The sequence below is a fragment of the Entelurus aequoreus genome, linkage group LG13 (genome assembly GCF_033978785.1).
Source record: "Entelurus aequoreus isolate RoL-2023_Sb linkage group LG13, RoL_Eaeq_v1.1, whole genome shotgun sequence".
Lineage (NCBI taxonomy): Eukaryota > Metazoa > Chordata > Actinopteri > Syngnathiformes > Syngnathidae > Entelurus > Entelurus aequoreus.
In genome coordinates, this window is record NC_084743.1 from 4720226 (window position 1) to 4740894 (window position 20669).

General features: G+C 40.3%; 1 protein-coding gene across 1 annotated transcript; it reads right to left on the reverse strand.

Moving 5' to 3' along the window:
• Positions 1–1771: 1771 nt before the first annotated feature.
• Positions 1772–20020, reverse strand: LOC133663081 (N-acetylglucosamine-1-phosphodiester alpha-N-acetylglucosaminidase-like). Its single transcript, XM_062067278.1, has 11 exons — positions 19797–20020; positions 16070–16269; positions 13256–13541; positions 10277–10416; positions 10063–10171; positions 8809–8937; positions 8653–8729; positions 8515–8562; positions 8397–8445; positions 6587–6779; positions 1772–2448 (listed from the first exon to the last, which is right to left on the reverse strand). Exons 1-10 carry the CDS (start codon positions 19862–19864, stop codon positions 6641–6643), a joined length of 1245 nt encoding a protein of 414 aa, XP_061923262.1. The 5' UTR covers positions 19865–20020; the 3' UTR covers positions 1772–2448; positions 6587–6640.
• Positions 20021–20669: the final 649 nt, after the last annotated feature.

Here is a 20669-nt window from a genome sequence, read left to right on the forward strand (position 1 = left end):
GCATTAATACACAAAGTCCTGATTTTAGGTGTGAACTACTTGTTAAAAAGGTCATAACTTACTTAATAGTTAGCCCATTTTAAAAAGTTTGGTATCAAAGCTTGTATAAATAAATAAATAAAAAAACATAAATAAAAAAGAACTTTTTTTTTTAAAAAAGCTTGCTAAACAAAAACAAAAAAAGAGGTTTGACAGCTGCGGTGTATTTTTAATTGATTAAATTGGTGAAACTAGCGTTGAAAGAGCCACATTTTAAAAACAGACAGGTCTTGTAAAGACAATTCCAGTGATATAAGTATCATTTTCCTGTGATAAATATTAACTTATGGAATATTACAACTGGGGAAAACGCATTAATACACAAAGTCCTGATTTTAGGTATGAACTTTTTTGTAAAACATTTCATAACTTACTTACCTGCTCCCAGTCTGTGGAACGCTCTCCCTGACCACTTCAGGGCACCACAGACTGTGGATGCTTTTAAAAAAGGCCTAAAAACCATTCTTTTTAAAAAAAGCCTCTTTTTTTTTTGTTGAAATAAAAAGTGTTTCTCGCCTTCCTGTCGGTCGTTTTTTCTTAATAATGATCTGGCAGCAGCCAGCGTCATCTCACAAGACCCTCGGGTGCCGTGAATGTTAATCAAGTGACCAAAGTCACGCCTTGGTGAAGATTGATGATCGCTCATTTTTAGGTCGATTTTTTTAATGCCCGGCTGGCGATGGACTGACACACCCTCCACCATCCACTGACACACCCTCCGCCATCCACTGACACACCCTCCGCCATCCACTGACACACCCTCCGCCATCCACTGACACACCCTCCACCATCCACCGCGAGCTCGCCGTCACCCCTGACGTACAAGTGTCCTGGTAAAACACGACCAATCTTCTCTGATATGACCCATGGCACCAAAACATGAGCTCATCCAGAGAATAGGCACTTACTCACCAAATAGTTGACCATGTCCGGGTAAGATTCCCAATCAGTCGTCCATTCGTCTTTTCCCCTATCTCATACGGATCTTTATCGCCGATATCCTCCAATTTCTGTAAATACCGGGCTCTGCAAACCCCGTCTAATGTTTGTCCGTAGGAAACTTTCCCGAAGTTGTCAAAGCAAAAGTGCGAGGAACATTTCGAAAACTGCCGCAGGCGAATAAACAAAGTTACGACACGAGGATTACCCATAAGCCTTTGCTCACGGAAACCCATGTGTAGCCTGCATGGACGTGACATAACAACCAGGGAGGCTTTAGCAAAAGCACAACCAACAGACCCTAAAAACGACCCAAACCAACACATTGAAGTCCCGAGCTGCCTGAAGTCCCACGAAAACCTTGAAGACTGTGATGCCAGAAGGAATCGCCATGACAAGCTACAGGAAAAACCACAATCCATCCCACAGGACAAGATGGAGAAGAAAAGCTTCCACCAGGCACGGAACAGGGCAAGTGCAGAGGTGTGTGTGGGAAAAACCGGCACAAACAAGGACACTGACAGACTGGTGAACCCCACCCAACAAGACCTTCACCGCATCAAGGAACGGTACCCTTGAATCCTGGTAAAACACGACCGATCTTCTCTGATATGACCCATGGCACCAAACATGAGCTCATCCAGAGAATAGGCACTTACTCACCAAATAGTTGACCATGTCTAGTTAGTTGACCATGATTCCCAATCAGTCGTCCATTCATCTTTCCCACCATCTCATACGGATCGTTATCGCCGATATCCTCCAATTTCTGTAAACACATTGAATTCCCGAGCTGCCTGAAGTCCCAAGAAAACCTTGAAGACTGTGATGCCAGATGGAATCGCCATGACAAGCTACAGGAAAAACCACAATCCATCCCACAGTACAAGATCGAGAAGAAAAGCTTCCACCAGGCACGGAACAGGGCAAGTGCAGAGGTGTGTGTGGGAAAAACCGGCACAAACAAGGAAACTGACCGACTGTGGTGAACCCCACGCAACAACAACAGTACCCTTGAAACCAGGGGTGTCCAACTCATTTTAGCCCAGGGGCCACATGGAGGAACATCTATTCCCAAGCGGGCCGGACTGGTAAAATCATGGCATGAGAACTTCAGATTGTTTTTTTTGTTTAATATTAGACCAGTCCCTATGAAACTGGCTGCTTGACTTCCTCACAGACCGACCCCGGTCTGGGAGAGTGGGCGACAACACCTCCAGTGCCATCTCCCTGAGCACCGACTCCCCCCCAGGGCTGAGTCCTGAGTCCATGACTGCTGCGCCAGGTCCACATTGGGAAGTACACGACAGTAGTGGGCCTCGTCCGGGACGACGACGACATGGACTACAGGGAGGAGGTGAAACATCTGGTTGACCGGTGCAGAACCAACAACCTGGTCCTGAACGTCGACAAGACCGAGGAGATCATCGTCGACCTCAGGAAGCACAGGAGATAGGAGGAAGAGGAGTCCTGTTACGGACACCGTTTGGAAATAATTAAAGGTATGTAAATAAACATTTACAGAATATTTCTGTGTAAATAACTAATTTCACAACCTATATATCTGCGACTTATAGTCTGTTGCAGCTAATATATAGGGAAATTACCCTGAAATTTAATGGGTGTGACTTATATACCAGAAAATATTGTAAATATTTGTACAGAAATTAACATGTTTAGAAAATTGGCGATGACTTCTGTTTTGTTTGATCAGCCGTTTTACTGCCGTGTTACGGACACCGTTTGGAAATAATTAAAGGTATGTAAATAAACATTTACAGAATATTTCTGTGTAAATAACTCATTTCACAACGTATATATCTTCCACTTATAGTCTGTTGCGGCTAATATATGGGGGGAATTACCCTGAAATTTAATGGGTGTGACTTATATACCAGAAAATATTGTAAATATTTGTACAGAAATTAACATGTTTAGAAAATTGGCGATGACTTCTGTTTTGTTTGATCAGCCGTTTTACTGCCGTGTTACAGACACCGTTCGGAAACAATTAAGGCGTGCAAATAAACATTTACAGAATATTTCTGTGTAAATAACTAATTTCACAACGTATATATCTGCGACTTATAGTCTGTTGTGGCTAATATATGGGGGGAATTACCCTAAAATTTAGTGGGTGTGACTTATATACCAGAAAATATTGTAAATATTTGTAGAGAAATTAACATGTTTAGAAAATTGACGATGACTTCTGTTTTGTTTGATAAGCCGTTTTACTGCCGTGTTACAGACACCGTTTGGAAACATTTTAGGTATGTAAATAAACATTTACAGAATATTTCTGTGTAAATAACTAATTTCACAACGTATATATCTGCGGCTTATAGTCTGTTGCGGCTAATATATGGGGGGAATTACCCTAAAATTTAGTGGGTGTGACTTATATACCAGAAAATATTGTAAATATTGGTACAGAAATTAACATGTTTAGGAAATAATAATAATAATAATAATAGTAATGGATTAGATTTTATATCGCGCTTTTCTATTATTAGATACTCAAAGCGCTGCCGATGACTTCTGTTTTGTTTGATCAGCCGTTTTACTGCCCTGTTACGGACACCGTTTGGAAATAATTAAAGGTATGTAAATAAACATTTACAGAATATTTCTGTGTAAATAACTAATTTCACAACGTATATATCTGCGGCTTATAGTCTGTTGCGGCTAATATATAGGGGGAATTACCCTGAAATTTAATGGGTGTGACTTATATACCAGAAAATATTGTAAATATTTGTAGAGAAATTAACATGTTTAGAAAATTGCCGATGACTTCTGTTTTGTTTGATCAGCCGTTTTACAGCCCTGTTACGGACACCGTTTGGAAATAATCAAAGGTATGTAAATAAACATTTACAGCATATTTCTGTGTAAATAACTCATTTCACAACGTACATATCTTCCACTTATAGTCTTTTGCAGCTAATATATGGGGGGAATTACCCTGAAATTTAATGGGTGTGACTTATATACCAGAAAATATTGTAAATATTTGTACAGAAATTAACATGTTTAGAAAATTGGCAATAATTTCTGTTTTGTTTGATCAGCCGTTTTACTGCTGTGTTAGACACTGTAGTAGTTTGAAGCCGAAACAACAAACGCGCTCAGAGTAGATAATGTTTGATGTTTGGTGACCGTTTTTTACAAAAATGTTGTTTTGAAGGGGAAATATCAAACTTCCTTCTTGATTTTTGCTGAAGGGTGTCAATCTATGAAATGTAGGTCTAAGTGAGACCTACGTAGAGGTTTTTGTTTCATGTCTCTAAGACGTTCCTACCGGAAGTTACAAGCAGTTTTGTCTGTGTTTTCCTCTGAGGAGCAGTTTTGTCTCTGTTTTATTCAAAAATTGCGGCAGAGCGCAATTTTGAGTTTTGGGGTTCGGTTTTTTTTTAGATCGCAATTTCCACCAGTCCCGATGTGTGTGAAAAGTTTGGTGAGTTTTGAAGTATTTTAAGGGGGTCAAATTACAGCTCAAAGACGCAAAAATTAGTGTTTTTAGTCATTTTTTGTCTTGAAGGGGAAATTGCCAACTTCCTGTTGGTGAAATTACAGCTCAAAGACGCAAAAATTAGTGTTTTTAGTAATTTTTTGTCTTGAAGGGGAAATTGCCAACTTCCTGTTGGTTTTTGCTCGAGGGGTTCGGGTTTTTTTTAGATCGCAATTTCCACCAGTCCCGATGTGTGTGAAAAGTTTGGTGAGTTTTGAAGTATTTTAAGGGGGTCAAATTACAGCTCAAAGACGCAAAAATGAGTGTTTTTAGTCATTTTTTGTCTTGAAGGGGAAATTGCCAACTTCCTGTTGGTTTTTGCCCGAGGATGTCAAATGATGAAATTTAGGTCTAAGTCAGACCTACGTAGAGGTTTTTGTTTCATGTCTCTACGACCTTCCTAGTGGGAGTTACAGGCCGTTTGTTTTTGTGTTTTCCTAGGGGGCGCTAGAGCGCAATTTTGAGTTTCGGGGTTTGTTTTTTTTATTAGATGGCAATTTTTGCAGGTCCTGATGTGTGTGTCAAATATGGTGAGTTTTGAAGCATGTTAAGTGGGTCAAATTGCAGCTCGAAGAGGCGGCCGGTATAATAATAATAATAATAATAAACCTTACAATAACAATAGGTTCCTTTGTCCCTGTATAAAGGACTCCCATAGGGAGTCCTTTATACAGGGTACATGCGGACCCTAATAATAGTAATGGATTAGATTTTATATCGCGCTTTTCTATTATTAGATACTCAAAGCAATGCCGATGACTTCTGTTTTGTTTGATCAGCCGTTTTACTGCCCTGTTACAGACACCGTTTGGAAACAATTAAAGGTATGTAAATAAACATTTACAGAATATTTCTGTGTAAATAACTCATTTCACAACGTATATATCTGCGGCTTATAGTCTGTTGCAGCTAATATATGGGGGGAATTACCCTAAAATTTAGTGGGTGTGACTTATATACCAGAAAATATTGTAAATATTTGTACAGAAATTAACATGTTTAGAAAATTGCCGATGACTTCTGTTTTGTTTGATCAGCCGTTTTACTGCCGTGTTACAGACACCATTTGGAAACAATTAAAGGTATGTAAATAAACATTTACAGAATATTTCTGTGTAAATAACTCATTTCACAACGTATATATCTGCGACTTATAATCTGTTGCGGCTAATATATGGGGGGAATCACCCTAAAATTTAGTGGGTGTGACTTATATACCAGAAAATATTGTAAATATTTGTAGAGAAATTAACATGTTTAGAAAATTGCTGATGACTTCTGTTTTGTTTGATCAGCCGTTTTACTGCTGTGTTAGACACTGTTTGGAAACAATTACATGTATGTAAATAAACATTTACAGAATATTTCTGTGTAAATAACTAATTTCACAACGTATATATCTGCGGCTTATAGTCTGTTGCGGCTAATATATGGGGGTAATTACCCTAAAATTTAGTGGGTGGGACTTACTGTATATACCAGAAAATATTGTAAATATTTGTACAGAAATTAACATGTTTAGGAAATAATAATAATAATAATAATAGTAATGGATTAGATTTTATATCGCGCTTTTCTATTATTAGATACTCAAAGCGCTGCCGATGACTTCTGTTTTGTTTGATCAGCCGTTTTACTGCCCTGTTACAGACACCGTTTGGAAACAATTAAAGGTATGTAAATAAACATTTACAGAATATTTCTGTGTAAATAACTAATTTCACAACGTATATATCTGTGACTTATAATCTGTTGCGGCTAATATATGGGGGGAATTACCCTGAAATTTAGTGGGTGTGACTTATATACCAGAAAATATTGTACATATTTGTACAGAAATTAACATGTTTAGAAAATTGCTGATGACTTCTGTTTTGTTTGATTAGCCGTTTTACTGCAGTTTTAGACACCGTTTGGGATCTGCGACACTGTTGCATCCCTAATAACTATTTGGCACACATTGAAGTACAAATAGTTTACTTTAAATTCTCGTGCTTATTAACACAAATGTACATTAGATGCAGACTTTATGGCAATAAATTAAAAAAAAACAAAAAAAACCTGACAGTATTTAAAAACCAAGTCAGGTCTTACCTTTTTTTCCCCACCAGAAGATTCAAGCCATGTCAACTCCAGAGTCCATTATCCCTAAACACTCTCCTGGACTCCTCCAGGGCAGCGGCGCCGAAGATGGTGGCAGGCCAGCGTGGTCGCCATGCTGAGGCACCGCCGGCAACACAACAGCAGCACGGCGCTCAGGACGACGCAGACCGTCAGCCACGGTGATCTGAGAGGACAAAATGACATGATAACAGGAAGTAGACTTGATCTAACTGGCATGATAACAGGAAGTAGACTTGATCTAACTGGCATGATAACAGGAAGTAGACTTGATCTAACTGGCATGATAACAGGAAGTAGACTTGATCTAACTGGCATGATAACAGGAAGTAGACTTGATCTAACTGGCATGATAACAGGAAGTAGACTTGATCTAACTGGCATGATAACAGGAAGTAGACTTGATCTAACTGGTATGATAACAGGAAGTAGACTTGATCTAACTGGCATGATAACAGGAAGTAGACTTGATTTAACTGGCATGATAACAGGAAGTAGACTTGATCTAACTGGTATGATAACAGGAAGTAGACTTGATCTAACTGGCATGATAACAGGAAGTAGACTTGATCTAACTGGCATGATAACAGGAAGTAGACTTGATTTAACTGGCATGATAACAGGAAGTAGACTTGATCTAACTGGCATGATAACAGGAAGTTGGCTTGATTTAACTGGCATGATAACAGGAAGTAGACTTGATCTAACTGGCATGATAACAGGAAGTAGACTTGATCTAACTGGCATGATAACAGGAAGTAGGCTTGATCAAACTGACATGATAACAGGAAGTAGACTTGATCTAACTGGCATGATAACAGGAAGTAGACTTGATCTAACTGGCATGATAACAGGAAGTAGACTTGATCTAACTGGCATGATAACAGGAAGTTGGCTTGATTTAACTGGCATGATAACAGGAAGTAGACTTCATCTAACTGGCATGATAACAGGAAGTAGACTTGATCTAACTGGCATGATAACAGGAAGTAGACTTGATCTAACTGACATAACAGGAAGTAGACTTGATCTAACTGGCATGATAACAGGAAGTAGACTTGATCTAACTGACATGATAACAGGAAGTAGACTTGATCCAACTGGCATGATAACAGGAAGTAGACTTGATCTAACTGACATAACAGGAAGTAGACTTGATCTAACTGGCATGATAACAGGAAGTAGACTTGATCTAACTGACATGATAACAGGAAGTAGACTTGATCCAACTGACATGATAACAGGAAGTAGACTTGATCTAACTGGCATGATAACAGGAAGTAGACTTGATCTAACTGGCATGATAACAGGAAGTTGGCTTGATTTAACTGGCATGATAACAGGAAGTTGGCTTGATTTAACTGGCATGATAACAGGAAGTAGACTTGATCTAACTGGCATGATAACAGGAAGTAGACTTGATCTAACTGGCATGATAACAGGAAGTAGACCTGGTGTAACTGGCATGATAACAGGAAGTAGACCTGGTGTAACTGGCATGATAACAGGAAGTAGACCTGGTGTAACTGGCATGATAACAGGAAGTAGACTTGATCTAACTGGCATGATAACAGGAAGTAGACTTGATCTAACTGGCATGATAACAGGAAGTAGACCTGGTGTAACTGGCATGATAACAGGAAGTAGACCTGGTGTAACTGGCATGATAACAGGAAGTAGACCTGGTGTAACTGGCATGATAACAGGAAGTAGACCTGGTGTAACTGGCATGATAACAGGAAGTAGACCTATTTAAGTGTCCACATGTTTCTATGACACTCACTCTGTCAGGTAAATGTTGTCTTCCATCTTCAAGGTTGTGTCGTCTGTGGCTGAAAAAAAGAAAAAAGTTAGTTGCAGTCCAATTGAAAAGAACAATACCTTATGAAGTTTGGTAGCACCTTGGCTGCAGTTGTGTCCTCTCCACCCGGCGTCACACACACAAGCGCCTACATACACACACGCACACGCACACACTAGAACACAGATATTGTGTATTTGACATAAATATAAGAGCGAGGCAGGAGGAGGTGACGTACCGTCTGACAGCTGGCAGCGGCGTGGGTGGACACACAAGATGGTGGAGACTCGCCGAGCACAACGCTTGTCTGCTTCACTGTGGATGGAGCACAACAAGGAAGGTGACTCACACGTCAGACAGCAACAGGTACGTTGTGGAACTACACCCAACTTACCAATCGTCAGACGGGGCGTTAGCTACTAAGCCATTGGACACAAAAGTGGAAGACCCGCCTCCATCCAGATTGATGGCGTTGATGACTCCCTTCTCCTTCATCAGGTCAGCCATCTCCCAAAGACTCACTCTGTGTACATATCACACATGTTGGCACGTGTTAGCGTACTTTAGCACGTGTTAGCACACGTTTTTAGGTGTTAGCATGTGTTAGCATATTTTAGCACGCGTTAGCACACGTTTTTCAGATGTTGTCACGTGTTCGCACATCAGCACATTGGTACATCCTGCCTATGTTGGCATGTGTTAGCATATTTTAGTAAGTGCTAGAACAAGTTGTCAGATGTTAGCATGTGTTAGCATACTTTAGCACGGGTTGGCACAAGATTTTCAGATGTTAGCATGTGTTGGCATATTTTAGCACACGTTTTTAAGTGTTAGCACGTGTTAGCATATTTTAGCACGCGTTAGCACACGTTTTTCGGATGTTGTCACGTGTTCGCACATCAGCACATTGGTACATCCTGCCTATGTTGGCATGTGTTAGCATATTTTAGTAAGTGCTAGAACAAGTTGTCAGATGTTAGCATGTGTTAGCATACTTTAGCACGGGTTGGCACAAGATTTTCAGATGTTAGCATGTGTTGGCATATTTTAGCACACGTTTTTAAGTGTTAGCACGTGTTAGCATATTTTAGCACGCGTTAGCACACGTTTTTCGGATGTTGTCACGTGTTCACACATCAGCACATTGGTACATCCTGCCTATGTTGGCATGTGCTAGCATATTTTAGTAAGTGCTAGAACAAGTTTTCAGATGTTAGCATGTGTTAGCATACTTTAACACGTGTTAGCACAAGTTTTTCAGATGTTAGCACGTGTTCGCACATCAGCACATTAGTACATCCTGCCTATGTTGGCATGTGTTAGCATATTTTAGCACGTGTTAGCACATCAGCATATGTTAGCACATCCTACGCATGTAGGCACGTGTTATTATTTTTTAGCAAGTGTTAGCACATGAGCATGTTAGTACATCCTGCACATGTTAGCATGTGTTAGCACATGCTAGCACTTGTTAGCACACCCTGCACATGTTAGCAGGCGTTTTCATACCCTGACATGTTAGCACACCCTCGGCATGTTAGCACCCCCTGCTTGAGCGTGTCACTGTGAAGACATCCATGGTTTCCGGGGCTCGGATCAAGTTTCGCATAGGGACTTTCTTCCAGAAGAATCCGCTCGTTCTTCTCACCCTCGTTTTCCGGTCTTCCCGTCCAGCTGGAACAGGATCAGCCTGCCCTGAGCGTCGTGGCCCACGGCCGTCCTCGCAGAGACGACGTCGATGAAATAACTGAACTCACCTGCGAACGCACGCAGAAAACTCAGGATTCCAGAAGCTCCACCCGTCGGGACTCCCGGCTGGCAGAATTGTGAGACTAAAAGGACAGGGGCGGGCGGGAGCGTACCAGAGCCCTGTAACTTGTCACACTCCGCCTTTAGACTGGACGAGATGTAGACTTGACCCTTTCTGAGCAGCCACACCACACCACTGACCAGCTGGACAAAGGGGTTGGACTGGTCCAGGATGTCTTCTTCAGACAAGTACCTGCACACCAGTGGTACTTTTGACTCAGTTCTCCTCAGTCTTTTGACCAAAATGTATTTTTGTTGTTTTCAATTTTTCAGATTGAGTTTTAGTCAACACAATGACAAAATATTTGAGTCCGCTAAAAAGACGGTATATGAAGATAAAGTACAAAAGGTAAGGCCTCTTTGAAAGCAACATTGTTCAGACCAGTGTTTTTCAACCACTGGAAATTATGCAACTTCACCTAATTGGTCCAAAAAATATTTTTTGCAAATAATAATAATACCTGGGATTTATATAGCGCTTTTCTAAGTACCCAAAGTACGCAAATCCATCCATCCATCTTCTTCCGCTTATCCAAGGTCAGGTCGCGGGGGCAGCAGCCTAAGCAGAGAAGCCCAGACTTCCCTCTCCCCAGCCACTTTGTCCAGCTCCTCCCGGGGGATTCCGAGGCGTTCCCAGGCCAGCCGGGAGACATAGTCTTCCTAACGTGTCCTGGGTCTTCCCCGTGGCCTCCTACCGGTCGGACGTGCCCTAAACACCTTCCTAGGGAGGCGTTCGGGTGGCATCCTGAGCAGATGTCCGAACCACCTCATCTGGCTCCTACTCTGAGCTCCTTCCAGATGACAGAGCTTCTCACCCTATCTCTAAGGGAGAGACCCGCCACCCGGCGGAGGAAACTCATTTGGGCCGCTTGTACCCGTGATCTTGTCCTTTCGGTCATAACCCAAAGCTCATGACCATAGGTGAGGATGGGAACGTAGATCGAGCGGTAAATTGAGAGCTTTGCCTTCCGGCTCAGCTCCTTCTTCACCACAACGGATCGATACAGCGTCCGCATTACTGAAGACGCCACACCGATCCGCCTGTCCATCTCACCATCCACTCTTCCCTCACTCGTGAACAAGACTCCGAGGTTCTTGAACTCCTCCACTTGAGGCAAGATCTCCTCCCCAACCCGGAGATGGCACTCCACCCTTTCCCGGGCGAGAACCATGGACTCGGACTTGGAGGTGCTGATTCTCATCCCAGTCGGCTGCGAACCGATCCAAGGAGAGCTTTTTTTGCAAATCAATAATTACATTCCGCAAATAATGTGTCGTTACTGTTGCGTTGACCAGCATTCCTCCAATGGGGAATTCAAATTGCTAGTCTCTCCCAGATTCTTTTTATGGCAATAAGCTGATGTTTATATTCAATCAACAGGCAGTAGTTGGTATTTTGTGGTTTATTCTCCAAGCTTAGAGGACAAACATGAGACCAATCTAGCACACCCGCGTTCCCTCGCCCGGTCTAGCTCGGTCTCCCCTCAAACCCCCGGAAGTCCCGTGATCTTCCCTCTGTCCCTCGCCCCCACTCCTTTTGTTTAGACTACTCCGAGTTATCTCTACTCTGACACATTCCAATCTAGAAGGCCGACACCTTACTATGAGACTCAAAAGAAGGAAGAATACTAGCTATTCTTTATATGACTATAGGAGTTTAGAAAGAAGTGACACTTAAATATGGATATGATTCTGATCTGCTTCCCACATTACTTAGGGTAACCACGTAACACCCCACGTCAGTAGGTGGCAGCGGGTAGTTAATTGCTTCGTAAAAGTCGGAATGTGTCGGGTGAGACCAGGATGGTTTGTTGTGATTCCAATATGCAGACCACAGCGGGAGGCACTGTGCAGGTAAAAAAGGTATGTATTGCTTAAACCAAAAATGAACAAAAGGAAAAGACAACGAAGCATAGGGATGTCTGTGCAAAACAAAAGTAAAACTGAACCGGCTACAAAGTAAACAGAAACAGAATGCTGGACGACAGCAAAAACTTGCGTCGTCCACAAAGTACATCCGTACACGACATGGCAACCAACAAAGAAGGATAGCAACAACTTAAATAGCCTTGCTTGCTAACACAAAGCAGGTGCGGGGAATGGCGTTCAAAAGGAAGACATGGAACTGCTACGGGAAAACACCAAAATAACAGCGCAAGACAAAAACTAAAGCACTACCCACAGGAAAACACCAACAAACTCAAAATAAGGCACGACGACCTGGTGGAGTTTCATTTTTTTTTACCGTTTTCTGCTGGTGGTGTGCCTCCGGAATCTTTTTATGAAAAAAAAAACGTGCCTTGCCTCAAAAAAGTTTGAAAAACACGGGTTTAGACTACCTGGATAACATGAGTGTAAAACAAAAGTAGCACAACCCTGTCATGTGTAGTAAAGCTAGGTCTCTGGCAAAGCAGGTGTCCAAGTGCTGTGAAAGGGACTTTGTCGTCCTTTGAGGGACATCATAGGACCAGGGAGAGGTGGCCAGTCCTGTGCCTGTCCAGAACTGGGATGCCTGGGCTTCTGCTGATTGGGCCGAGCAAATTCAGACTTTGGCGATCTCGGAATCGAATCGCAAATTGGATGACATCTCGGAGAAGCTTTGGGCTCCGCAAGGTGAAATCCTGATCGATTTGAGAACCAGATTGGTCAGTGGGGATGGGACGAATCCATCGGAAAACCGTTAACAATCCTTCCCTACAATCCGGCTCCCTTTGCAAATGGCCGTGCTGTACACATCCCAGTGAGACCAGTGACCTCCGGGCTTACAGACAATACGTGCGGCGAGGGACCGCCACACACAGACACGCCTTCGCCGCTTAACCCCTCGTGGTGCGTTGATGTACGGAGCGGCGCCGAAATGGCAGCAGCAAATGTGCACAATTTTCATTTGTTTATAAACGAACATGAATAAATGGCCCTCGTTAAAAGTCGTCATGCCTTTCGATCTACCAATAAATCAATGATTCCTCCGGGCACAGAAGGAAAGTGTTCTATTCAATAAGCACTTATTACAGGAAATGAAGGTCTCTCACCCAAACACCAGAGTGCCGTCCCTCCTGATGCCAAATTGGGCGTTCTGCATGCCGCCGCTGTTCTTCACCAGCCGACCGTCGCTCTTCACCAGCCGACCGTCGCTCACCACGTTACCCAGACACTCGCCCGTGGGGTAGAAGAAACCGGCGTTCAGGGCGTACAAACACCCGCCCGCCTGCGCACTTTCCTCCACCGAGGCAAACTTGCGAAGGTCGCAGCCTCCTGGACCACCGGGCTCCAGCACCGTCACGGTCCTGAGCGGGTCGTTGACCACGGTGACGTGACCTGACACACACACACACACACATACATGTCTTGCCTACTTTGTGTGGACCCATGTTTGGTTAGTAGGTTGTGAGGGCCCCCCTTTCCACTATAGCTAGAATGATGAACAAAATATATCTAGCACTAGATGGCAGTAGAGAATTGCAACCTCACTTCAGAATGCAAAACACACAAAGTAAAAAAAAAAAATTTTACTTCTGTAGTTGTGAGGACCAGGCAAATGTCCTCACAAGTCAAAAGGTCCTCACAGAATGGGTGGTTTGTCAAGTGTATGTCCACACAAGGATGGTGAGACAAGTGCACACACACACGCACGCACGCACGCACGCACGCACGCACGCACGCACGCACGCACGCACGCACGCACGCACGCACGCACGCACGCACGCACGCACGCACGCACGCACGCACGCACGCACGCACGCACGCACGCACGCACGCACGCACGCACGCACGCACGCACGCACGCACGCACGCACGCACACACACACACACACACACACACACACACACACACACACACACACACACACACACACACACACACACACACACACACACACACAAGCACGCACAGAAACGGAAACAAAACCAACAACATCCAATGAATTATTGCAAACTGGTTTGATGTCTTCTCTAGACGACTGTTTAAAACGTCAAAACTACTTTAAAATGTAAAAAAAAATATTTAAAAAAGGAACTTTATTTTTTCTACTTTGCACGTTGAACATAAAAGTAACTTAAAATTATTCAATATTAGAAATAAAATGATGAGTTCTAAAAAAACAAGAACAAATTCTAACACTACTTGCTGTGTTATAACTAGCGTTTATACTAAATATCCATGAATAACCTTCAGGAGTGATTACATAACCATGAATAATAATAAAATAGCCATTAAAACCAATAAATAATAATGAAATACTCAATAAATAGTCATCACATAGCCATAAATAGCCAATAATGAAAAAATAACAAACCGTTAATATCAAATAAACAGCCCTTAAAATATGTGATAAATAGCCATAAATAAGATGAATAAATATTGAATATTTAATAAATATTCATAAAGGATAATGACGTAATCATTAAATAGCCATAAAGTTATTACATAGCCTATAAATAAAACTTGAACACTCATTAAAGATTCAAATAATAGCCATAAATATACAATAAATAGCAATAAAAAGCCTATATCAACAATGAAATTGACAAATATCAAATAAATAACCATAAAATGCCAATTATTCATAATTAATTTGACATAAATACCAAACAAATACCCATTTAACAGCCATTGAATATCCAATAGTTATTACATAGCTAATTAATAAAAATTAAACATCCATTAAGTATCCCAATAATAGCCATAAATATCCAATAAATAGCAATAAAAAGCCAATTGTTAATATTTAAATTGACATAAATATAAAATAAAAACCACAAAATGCCAATAAATAATTAAATTGACAAATATCAAATACATAATGTTGGAAGCAGATCAGAATCATATCCATATTTAAGTGTTACTTCTTTCTAAACTCCTATAGTCATATAAAGAATAGCTACTATTCTTCCTTCTTTTGAGTCTCATAGTAAGGTGTCGGCCTTCTAGATTGGAATGTGTCAGAGTAGAGATAACTCGGAGTAGTCTAAACAACGGGAGTGGGGGCGAGGGACAGAGGGAAGATCACAGCACTGCCGTGGGTTGGCAGAGACCGAGCTAGACCGGGCGAGGGAACGCTGGTGTACTAGATTGGTCTCACGTTTGTCCTCTAAGCTTGGAGAATAAACCACAAAATACCAACCTCTGCCTGGTGATTGGATGTAAACATCAGCTTATTGCCATCAAAAGAATCTGAGAGAGACTAGCAATTTGAATTCCCCATTGGAGGAATGCTAGGAACGCAACAATAACCATAAAATGCCAATTATTAAAAATTTTACTGACATAAATACCAAATAAATACCATTTAACAGCCATTAAATATCCAATAAAAAGTTAGCTAATTAATAAAAAATAAACATCCATTAAGTATCCAAATAATAGCCATAAATATCAAATAAATAGCCATAAAAAGCCAATTAATAATAATTAAATTGACATAAATATTTAAAACCTATCCATAAATAATTAACTAAATTAATTGAATATCCAATGAAGAGTCATTCATTACACAGCCATAAAAAGCCAATTATTAATAATAATAATCAAATAGACACAAAATGTCATGTGAATAACAATCAAACAGCCATTAAATATCCAATAAATAGCCAGAATGATCCAGTAAATAGCCACAATGATCCAGTAAATAGCCACAATGATCCAGTAAATAGCCACAATGATCCAGTAAATAGCCACAATGATCCAGTAAATAGCCACAATGATCCAATAAATAGCCAGAATGATCCAGTAAATAGCCACAGTGATCCAGTAAATAGCCACAATGACCCAGTAAATAGCCACAATGATCCAGTAAATAGCCACAATGACCCAGTAAATAGCCAGGCCCCACATGTGGTCTTACCGCTCACTACTCTGTTCTGCAGATGTGACACAAACACGTGGGACTCGGCCACGGGCAGCAAAGGGTCCTTGTTGGAGGTCCAGGTCTCATGCGTGGTGTTGCCGTGGACGACGGGCTGACAGTCTCTGACGTAGCGATGGGAGTGCTGAGGGCCGTGACCCTGCGAGTAGGCCGCCAGCACATCTGTCAGACAACACCCTCTGAAACACACAACTATTATTACAAGCATGTTTTAGGAGTATTTAGGAATGTATCGGTGAGGATATCGACAATGAACAATAATATTGACCTCTAATATCACTATTTTCAATGTAACTATCACCAAACAAGCCATTTTTTAATCTCCAGGATTGTCCCGCCCACGGCGCCGTCTGATTGGTTAGGAGAACCACGCACGGGGAATAGGCAGAGCCAATCAGAAGCCGAGGTCTTTTGCAGACTCCTCAAATATACAAGGTAGAGAAACTCCTAGCATGTTAACACTTAGCATATAAAGTTATATGACCCCGAGGTAAACAGTTGCAAAATGAGCTAAAAAAAAAAGTTAGCATGCGTCACATACCAAGTTATACGACTCCGGGGTAAACGGTTGCAAAATGAGCTAAAACAGTTAGCATGCTAACATTAACATGCTAACAGTTAACATGTGTCACATACCAAGTTATTTGACTTTGGGGTAAACAATTGCAAAATGAGATAAAAAAAGTTATCATGCTAATGTTAACATGCTAACATTAGCAGATGTTGCACATAACGTTATATGACTTGGGTAAACGGTTGTAAAATGAGCTTCAAAAAAGTTAGCATACTAGCATGTTAACGTTAACATGCTCACAGTTAGCATATGTCGCATACCAAGTTATAAAACTATGGGGTGAACGGTAACAGAATGAGCTTAAAGTTAGCATGCTAACAGTTAACATGTGTCACGTACCAAGTTATATGACTCTGGGTAAACGGTTGCAAAATTAGCTTAAAAAAAACAGTTAGCATGCAAATGTTAGGATGCTAACATTAGCATGTTAACAGTTAGCATGTGCCACATACCAAGTCATATGGATCTAGGGTCAACAATTGCAAAATTAGCTAAAAATATTAGCACGCTAATGTCAGCAAGCTAATATTAGCATGCTAATAGCTAGCATGTGTCACATACAGAGTTATATAACTCTGGGTTAAATGGTTGCAAAATGAGCTAAAACAGTTAGCATGCTAACATTAACATGCTAACAGTTAACATTTGTCACATACCAAGTTATATGACTCTCCGGTAAACGGTTGCAAAATGAGCTAAAAAAAAGTTATCATTAGCCACGTACCAAATTATGTGACTCTGGGGTAAACATGTGCAAAATGAGATAATAAAAAGTTAGCATGCTAATGTTAAGATGCTAACATTAGCACATTAACACTTAGCATATGTTGCATATAGTTATATAACTTGGGTAAACGGTTGTAAAATACAATTTTTTTTTTTTAGCATGCTAACAGTTAACATATATCACATACAAAGTTATAAAACTATGGGGTAAACAGTTGCAAAACGAGATAATAAAAAGTTAGCATGTTAATGTTAAGATGCTAACATTAGCACGTTAACACTAAGCATATGTTTCATATAAAGTTATATGACTTGTGTAAACGGTTGTAAAATGAGCTAAAAAAATTTTAGCATGCTAACGTTAACATGCTAACAGTTAACATATATCGCATACCAAGTTATAAAACTATGGGGTAAGCGGTAGCAAAATGAGCTAAAAAACAAGTTATCATGAGGCACGTACCAAATGATATGACTCTGGGGTAAACAGTTGCAAAATGAGATGATAAAAAGTTAGCATGTTAATGTTAAGATGCTAACATTAGCATGTTAACACTTAGCATATGTTTCATATAAAGTTATATGACTTGTGTAAACGGTTGTAAAATGAGCTAAAATTTTTTTTGCATGCTAACGTTAACATGCTAACAGTTAACATATATCGCATACCAAGTTATAAAACTATGGGGTAAGCGGTAGCAAAATGAGCTAAAAAAAAGTTATCATGAGGCACGTACCAAATGATGTGACTCTGGGGTAAACAGTTGCAAAATGAGATAATAAAAAGTTAGCATGCTAATGTTAAGATGCTAACATTAGCACGTTAACACTTAGCATATGTTTCATATAAAGTTATATGACTTGTGTAAACGGTTGTAAAATGAGCTAAAAAAAATTTGCATGCTAACGTTAACATGCTAACAGTTAACATACATCGCATACCACGTTATAAAACTATGGGGTAAGCGGTAGCAAAATGAGCTAAAAAAAAAAGTTATCATGAGGCACGTACCAAATGATATGACTCTGGGGTAAACAGTTGCAAAATGAGATAATAAAAAGTTAGCATGCTAATGTTAAGATGCTAACATTAGCACGTTAACACTTAGCATATGTTTCATATAAAGTTATATGACTTGTGTAAACGGTTGTAAAATGAGCTAAAAAAAATTAGCATGCTAACGCTAACATGCTAACAGTTAACATATATCGCATACCAAGTTATAAAACTATGGAGTAAGCGGTAGCAAAATGAGCTAAAAAAAAAGTTATCATGAAGCACGTACCAAATAATGTGACTCTGGGGTAAACGGTTGCAAAATGAGATAATAAAAAGTTAGCATGCTAATGTTAAAATGCTAACATTAGCACATTAACACTTAGCATATGTTGCATATAGTTATATAATTTGGGTAAACAGTTGTAAAATGAATTTTTTTTTAGCATGCTAACGTTAACATGCTAACAGTTAACATACATCGCATACCAAGTTATAAAACTATGGGGTAAGCGGTAGCAAAATGAGCTAAAAAAAAAAGTTATTATGAGGCACGTACCAAATGATGTGACTCTGGGGTAAACGCTTGCAAAATGAGCTAAAAAAAAGTTAGCATGCTAATGTTAAGATGCTAAACAGTTAACGTGTCACATACCAAGGTATATGACTATGGGCTAAATGGTTGCAAAATGAGCTAAAAAAATGTTAACAGTTAGCATGTTAACAGTTAGCATGTGTCACATACCAAGTCATATGAATCTAGGGTAAAAAATTGCAAAATTAACTAAAAATGTTAGCACGCTAATGTTACCACTTGAAAAAGGTTCCAATCCGTTAAGAAACGTGGGAAGTGAAGTGAATGACATTTACATAGCGCTTTTCTCTAGTGACTCAAAGCGCTTTTACATTGTGAAACCCAAATATCTGAGTTACATTGAAAGCAGCGTGGGTAAAGTGTCTTGCCCAAGGACACAACGGCAGCGGAGGCTGGGATCGAACCTGGAACCCTCAAGTTGCTACCAAAGTGCTATTTATATGGGAATGTGCAAATGGCCCATTCATTTTCAATGGGGAAAATAGGTCAAATAAAAAGGTGGAATTCCTGGTAATGACTCGTTGGGGAGAAGAACTTTAAGAATGCAAAGTGTGAGAAGAAGAACGTGGAACCTGTAAAGCTGAGACATGTAAACAAACTGGTTTGAATCGACCCTGCTTCAGATTCTTTCAGTACACACAAATGTGCACTTTAAAGAGAATGCTGAGGGGGGAAAATCACTAAACAACATTTCAATAAGTGATTAATTAAACCCCGTAAGGGACAAGCAGTAGAAAATGGATGGATGGATTTATCTCCAAGTCCAAAAATGAAAAAGTTGCCCTAAAAGCTCGCAGCTTCTCCCACTTTTTACCTGAGTGCCTCGCTGGTGGACGACCCGGCCCACGCGAACACGACAAAACACGCCAATAAATCCTTCATCGAGTCACAACTTGAGTTTGGTGAGGCTCCAGCACCCCCCGCCCTCCCGAAAGGGACAAGCGGTAAAAGAAAAAACGGATGATTGAATGTAGCCAAAACTGTCAGAAGTTTCTCCAGACCATTGATGACGAATCGCCTCTAATTGCGCTTCGACTCGACACGACTTCCGGTTGTGCTTAGCAAAATTAAAGTCTCGATATTAAACCAATCAACAGACCGGAAGTTGTGTGTGTGAATATTCCAGCGTGTTTTACTCTCACTTGATGGGTAAATAAATACGTTGTACAAACGATGAGAATTAGATTAAATGGTTTCAAAGTGTTTGTCCAGGCAAAAAAGCATAAACAACTAAGTTAGAAAAAGGAATAGAAATGTGAAAAAAAAAAAAAAAAAAAAGTTACACAATATCGCCCCTAACCGGAAGCATTGTTCAGCAGAAGCAGGAAGTTGTAACGAACATGTTCAATGTTTTACTTCACCTTCTTTTTTTATTCTAATAATTTATTACAATGCTTTCATTTTTATTGTAATAATTTATTACAGTGCTTTCATTTTTATTGTAATAATTTATTACAATGCTTTCATTTTACTCATTTCCTTTTTACAGTTCGATACGCCATGGTCGATACCTCGTTACACTCAAGTTTGAAATATTTATATAGTGTTATTTGAAATATACGACTTTTACAATTTGAGCAGACCCATCAGGTATATTTGCACAAAGTACCGCTGTCGCCAATACCGGCCCGGATTTCACTCTGTATCTGATCGTAAAAAAAAAAGTTTAAAAAAATCAGTGGTATCG